Raw genomic sequence first — 7,265 nt, 5'->3', positions numbered from 1 at the left:
TCATAGTGTTTGTATTTTGCTCACTTATATCCAGTTATCATTAAAGCTCTGTAATTCCTCATCACAATCTTCTTGTCCATTGTCTGCATCTGGTTCCTTATTTTACCACAAACATGATGCATTCCTTCCATGCAGAAACATTACAAGCTTGTGGTGCTGCCTGTGCTGGAATGGCATTCAGGATAAACAGACTGCCATCAAAAATGAGATTTTTCCTTACCTTTTAAAAAAATAATTAATAGCGGGAGACAACGCTGGCATTCTCTCTACAAGACTAAGAACTCCAGCAAATAATTTATTTATTTAATTATACCATACTTAGACACTACACTCTGTCTTGACATCCATGCAATGGGGACAATTGTAACCAGCTGAAAATGGAATCAAAATGGCTGCCTTCTTTTACTTATTTCATTATTTATTCATTTCTATGTAAAATGGTGTCTCATTTGATAACATAACAGCACAAACATGATGAAATGCTTAAGGTCACTATTTTTACACATAGAAGAGCAACACTGTGGCATTTGGTTTACATATTTCTGTAGTACATTAAATATAGCTATTGTAGATTTCTCCTCTGAGTAGTGTAAACAGAGTTGCTTTCCCAACATGGAACTACTCTCCGGTCAAAAAACATTCTTTGGCAGAGACATATTTTGAATATCCTACCAGCCATGATAATTTTAATTATGGATCGCATCACTCACTGAAGAAAAATAATTCTTCTATGTGTTTTAATACTTTCTGGCTAACAGTGGAGCTCCATGGCACAAACGCTTGAGTGGCACACACAACACTTGTTTCAAGGTTAAATTCATGACTGTTTCTGCTTACTGAGCAGTGAAGGGGACCATATACTCTGTCATAAGAGCTGATCCAATTGAATAGTTTCAGAAACTCCCTCCCCCCACACCTTTCCAGTGTTAGATCAGGTGGTCTCTCTTATTTGTACACCCACAGGAAGAACTGGGCTCTTTTGTTTACCTTGTTAGCATGAGCACTCACTGCTGTTCACTGCCGAATTTGGGCCACACTGCTAATCACTGTTGAACTTGGTTCACAAGTAACGCACCATAACGGCATGTCATGCATTTTCGTTAATACTGGATGTCTGTGCAGATTCTCAGTCATCCAGGCCATAGTACACTGAAAAAATTTAGAAAAAAATCAACTGGACTAGATTTCTAGGTCGAAGACGTTTCACCAGGTTCAAGTAACAGGGAACCACAGTTCAGAACTGATGAAGCCTCTTGGATGAGAGGTGAAACGTCTTCGACCTAGAAATCTTGTCCAATTGATTTTTTCAATTAGTACTGGATATTAAATGGTGTTTTTTTAATCTATCATTTCAGACATACTGGTGGTAGAATTGGTGCTAAGGTAGAGTAGGCTACGTTAGCAGCATGGCTAACCAAAATCCAATGGAAAATCCCAGGCTGGAAAAGTGAATGAAGCCACTTGTGTCGACTCGTCACAATGTGGACGTATCGTACACACCTACAACAACCCCCAACCCAACACCAATGCAACTCCATGCATTACACACACAAGGGAAATGCGTTTCTACCGCAGTCTAAATGCCCACTATGTCTCCCTCTCTCTCCTCTCTGCGACTTCTTTTCTAGTATAACCTGGCCCTTACCATTTCTACAGTAATTCTCTGTAATACATGGTATTACATGTCAGCAACAGTGTCACCTGTTACTACAATATATTTACCTTCTCCTTAGTGCCACCCTGTGTGGTTTCAGGCTTGGTACGAATGGTAAATGGAGACGCAAGCCTCAGCAGGATCCCGTGGAATGAAGGCTCCATCTTGGGTGAGACAATCTCAAAACAGTCCCTGAATGAGAGGCTCCGGTGAGACTCAGGGCGAGCCTGCCTCCTCAGTCCTTCTCCAAGCTGCAGTAGCTCCATGCGAGGCCCCAGGACCAGGTGAAATGGAAAGGCACGGCAAAATGTGGCCAGGCCAATGCGCAGATCACTTGGGTTAGTGGAGAGTGAGGGGGGTGGGCGTTTAGTGCTCAATGAGGCAGCATTTGGGAGGGAGGAGAGGGAAGGAGGACATGTCTCGAGTATTTGGAAGGACAGGCAAACTGTGGGAACAGAAGTTAGGAAAGGAGAAGGAGGGGAGGGAGATGAGGAAGGTGAGGCTGTTGGGGATGCAGTTGGAGTGGGGGTTGTAGAGTCACCATCTGTGTGTTCTGTATCTTCACTAGGCATTAAGGGAGTTAAAGGTGGCACCTCTTCCACCTCAACTTCTGAATGAAAGATGCGCCTGGCAACAGCTCTGATCAGCCCTGGCATGACCAATCCAACAACAGGGGCAGGGTTGAAACAGTGAAGAAGCAACACTTTCCCTCTTGCATGTGTTTCGCCTCGCTCTCCAACTTTGTCCAGTTTTTTCCTCCCTTTCTCCTCCTCATAGGGATCCTTGCACTGGAAGGAGGGGCTCTCAGATGAGGCACGACGCCCGGTGGAGGTGCGAATGTGTTCCAATATGGCATCAAAGCCATTGAAGAAGTCCTGGAGGTTCCCTCCTACTGCCCGAAGCACTCGTTCATTTTCTTCAAAGCAGAGGCCAAAGAATTCCTCTCCAAAATGCTCTCGCAGCTCACAGAATGGTACTCCTAGGAGAGAGGAGATGCACAACACCAATGTCAGAGATACTATATAGAGAACTATACACCTAACCTGGCCCCATACCTACACTATGATTAAGGAGACGTCATTGAATATTTCACAGATTTGCATCTTGGCACACAGGTTTTCAACACTATTCCTAATTGCAGAAATCTGCACTTGGATGTGTGACAGCACCGTTTTGATCTGATTGGAAGTAAAACCCAGGCTGGTATCACCAATACCAATAATTTGTGCAAAAAACACAAGGAAAAGAGATGAGTCCAGACAACCGATGGAGAAGAGGAGATATTAGATGCATTTATAAGGGATAGCTGGATTTATTAACAACAAATGGTGCCACCCTGGTCACATTACTGTGAAGGGACACTTCTGTTGTCAAGACTTTGAACTGTTAGCTGTGGGACTGTGTCCATACTACATGCCCAGGAACTTTTCCCATGCATCTTAGCTGTTGTTTACAGCCCTCCTCCTTGCAAAATGTGCTTTCTTGTATTTTTTGCATTGTATTTCTTGTATAATTAAAAGTTAAATCTTCTACAGTATTGAGCACATGTTACAAAGCTATTTCCTGTGGAGGTTAATAATGTTTTTTTTTATTCTCACTGGCTCAGGTATTTACAGAGCCATATCGCATATGACAATGGCAGGTGGAAGGAGAAGTAGATCCTATCAACCGGGTATTAGACTATACTGATGACAGTGTAATTACTGAATTTAGATATTGGTCTTTTAATATGCGAATTGATCTTAGAACAGGAAAAGTTGGGATTGGAAGCACTGATATTTCAGGACTGATCCACACAACACTAGTGTATAATAATTTCCTGTTACAGTTGGCTTTTAAATGCAACCTAACGTTACTTCTGTGTTGTGATATGTTTTGGCAAATATTTAAATTCAGCAAAAAAATTATTTTAAGCATATATGCCAAAGAAAATCTGTGTTCAGAGGAATCAAACATCAAAGCTTCCTAAAATAATGAATAAAATGAATGAGATAAAATAATCATGTCAGGAAAAACAGGATTAAAGGATTGTAGCTAAATGAAAATCAACATTTAATATAATAAACTATAACATAAAACAAAACCTGAAAAATCCAAAATGTGCAAGTATACAAAAGCAATCTGGGAAGCATTAGTGTAGATGGCACAGAGCACAATTACAGAAACAGCCTGTTCATCACTGAAGTGGTAAACTCAGGTCAGTTTATCATGACACAGACACAAGTAAAATTGGAATGGGATTTAGACAGCCAGATTGGTTTGTCATCAGTGGTGACTTCGGCATTTTACCAAGCTTTCAATTTATTAGTTGATTTATTGTTATTTATATTTATTCCTGTTATTCAACTATGGTCATGAGCTTTGGGTAGTAACTTAAATAATGGAATTATAAATACACTGTGGCCTAAAGAGTTTTCTTTGCAGGATGGCTGTACTCAATCTTTAGGACAAATAAGGGAGCATGGAGATCAAGCAGGAGCTTGGAGTAGAGCTGCTGGGTTCCAAACTGAAAGGAGTCATTTAAGGTTACTTGGGCACAGACACCTTCATTGGCAGCAAGGAATCCTCTGTAAATGTACGTCCAGGCACATCCAACTGGGAGGAGATCCCTCAGAATCCCCCAGGAAGAACTGGAAGACATGACTGTGGAGAAAGATGTCTGGGCTATTTGCTTAGCCTGCTGCCACCACTGCATCAAATCAGTGGATGGATGGATAAATTGCACCAAGTGAGCTCTGCTTTGCTCATGGAAGGCAGTCCCATGTACTGACTGTTTAACATGCCATTGTCTTTTTAAAACAGGCACTGTAATTACACATCAACTGCATGTGTAAACTGAATAAATGGCATAGCAAAAATTTGCTCTGCGCTGTTATTTAGGTAACATGGTCTGAAGAAATTTGTCACAAGGAGATTAAAAAATATGGATGATCTGCAGGCAAAGATGAACAAAAACAGAGGGGAGGCCAAGAAAAGCATAAAGTTAAAAAAAGAGTGATTCAGATAGATACAAAGATGAATGAAGGACAGAGGAGTTAACAGAAAGGACAGGAAGTGAGGACTAGGAGGTAAAAGACTTGAAAGAGACAGGAAGAGCTGTTAGATGGTGGAGAGGGAGGACAAAGCTATACTGAGTGACTCACCAGGACAACGTGTACTTGTGTATTCTCTCTCTTGTTAGGCCAAAGAGACAGTAGAAGCCTTGAGTGAGTCATAAATTGTGTGTGTGTGTGTGTGTTTCTGCATGTGTAAATAGTTGTATATTTGTGTCTGCAAACGCACATAAGCCATGATACTGTATCTCCCCTTTTCATTAAAAGTGTATGTGTGTTTTAGAGGTACATCCTCTGGGGGATGGCCACACACACACCAACACACAAACATTGGTATGGCTATCTTTGTGAGAACAGTCATTGACATAATACATTCCCTACCCCCAACCCTAACCTTAAAGTGTCCATGGCATTCTTTTCTGTGCTTTCTGACCTATCTACAATGTTACAGCAATGAATTATCATCTTAAATGTGACTGAAAGTTCAAAAGTGAGGTGTACCTATGTTTGTTGTACTTCTATGCAGAAGCAACCTAGTCCTAACCTTAACCCTAAAACCAAGTCTTGACCCTCAAACAGCCCCTTGAAGGGATACTAGCCAAAATGTCCTCACACTGTTGGCCATACAAGTACATACACACAAACAATACTAATACTGAAGGATATTAGTAAAAAGGGGGTGGAGTGGAGGAGCTTTGTATGTGTGTCTTGGCATGTTATAAAAATAACAGTTCATTACACTCAGGCTTAAGCAACAAAGGAAGCAGCACAGCCACTAGTGAGTACATACCTGGACTCACAACCAATTTAACGTATACAGAGGAGAACGCCTACCCTCTCTGTCTCACTGTCAAACACACAATAACATACACATCTTTCTTAAATTAACATAGCACTTACCCAGTATGGTGGCCAGGTACTGTAGGATCTGTAGGACATCTTCCTCTGAACCAGAATTTTCTAGAAATGGGCATTTCTCCTCTCTCCTCTTTCTTCGCCTCTCCTCACTGCCCACTTCTTGACACCTGTCAAGAAGCAACACATGCATAGGATAAGCCACAGTTAGCCTTCAGATCAACATATTGGTATTCTAATAGCAGGATATTATTTTATGCCAAAAGCCAGAGTCAAAGACCAAATGCCAGCTTGCACTTCTAATGAATATAAAAATATGGTTATAAGTATGGTTCCTCAGATTTATAATTGCTCATTGAAATGTTTTCCAAGGGCATTTTTGTTCACCTCTTAATCTGGTTTGGACGGATGCATGTCACAGAAACATTACAATTTAATGGAGATGGGCAAAGAAACCGGAAGGACATATTCAAAGCAGCAACCTCATCATCACTGTTAAAGTAGTTTCTTTTAGAAAAGTAAACCTGTGTGTTTGAAAACACTTCTAATAAAGTACAAATTTCACTTTGTCTTGTTGTAGTGGATTTTGTTGTCTTTTTCTCCTTATTCTGGGCAGCAAATTGCTAAACAGTGTCACTGGACCTTATACATCCATGCATCAGACAGTGTTACTGTTGAAGGGAGAACCACAGGGGGAACTATGAATATGAGCAAAGATGTGGAAATTTGCTCAACTCAACAATGACAATAATGGAAGAAGCAAGCTGGTCTTTCACTTACATACTGTATCTTTATGTCGTCAGTCACAGAATTAGACTATAGAACATCTGGTCACAAGCTTTTTTTCCAAACTCTACACCACTAATATTGCTAGCAAACAATCATAATAAAGATATAAAACATTCATATTAGAACATGCCTAAAAATACACAAACTCGTTATCTTCTGGGAATTCTGCTAATATTTAGGTCACTCAGTCACATCCACATAGAGACTCAGAAACCAGCGTAACAAAATGACAATTGTGAAGGCCACAGAAAATTCTTCACTGCAGAACAGACTAAAGTGTGTCAAAATATGATTTGCTTAAACCAGGGGTTTAAGAGAAGACCTTTAGTGACAAAAGCTAAGGCCTTGCAGTGAGAATAGGAGTGAAAAGAAAATAGTGTCTGTATTTGTATTCGGTATGTGCAGTATGTGGACAGTGTTAGTACGTGTCGTGCTCGGATGAATCCTCTCTGCTGAGTTTTACTGTTCTGACAGTGAGAGAGATACACAGGCAAGAGGTGGAGGACTGTGTCTATGCCTGCCTGTATGTGTGTCTGAAAAAACAGGGGAGAAGACTCTCAGACACTGAACAGGTGTGTGCGTATGTGTGATAGACAGCCTGAGAAGTGAGAAAAATAGAGCCATAGGGGAGAAAATGAGTGATGGGGACGTCAAAATAAGACAGCAGGTAGACAGCTGGTGACAGAGAGAGTAGCTGAGGATGGCGACAGATAAAAGGGGATGGGACTGAGGAAAAGAAGCAGCAAGACAGACTTACCTGATCTCTTGTTGTCTGTAGAACTGCAGAGTTCGCTGCAGAGCCTCCTGAACAGTCTGTGTCTGTAAGAAGAGGTAAAAATATTACAAATGTGTATTTGTGTGTGTGTGTGTGTGTGTGTGTGTGTGTGTGTGTGTGTGTGTGTGTGTGTGTGTGC

The 7,265-nt window shown here is 41.0% G+C and overlaps 1 protein-coding gene across 1 annotated transcript in view; it reads right to left on the bottom strand.

Annotated features, from left to right (window-relative positions):
* gucy1a2 (guanylate cyclase 1, soluble, alpha 2) overlaps window positions 1-7,265 on the bottom strand; it is a 41,506-nt gene that overhangs the window by 26,753 nt on the left and 7,488 nt on the right. Inside the window, 3 exon segments of the mRNA XM_020619981.1 lie at window positions 1,723-2,633; window positions 5,608-5,732; window positions 7,109-7,170. Coding sequence (XP_020475637.1) covers window positions 1,723-2,633; window positions 5,608-5,732; window positions 7,109-7,170 — 1,098 coding nt within the window.

The sequence above is a fragment of the Monopterus albus genome, unplaced genomic scaffold (genome assembly GCF_001952655.1).
Source record: "Monopterus albus unplaced genomic scaffold, M_albus_1.0 scaffold229.1, whole genome shotgun sequence".
Lineage (NCBI taxonomy): Eukaryota > Metazoa > Chordata > Actinopteri > Synbranchiformes > Synbranchidae > Monopterus > Monopterus albus.
Note: the sequence above shows the minus strand (reverse complement) of the source record. Positions and strands in the feature narration are given on the sequence as shown.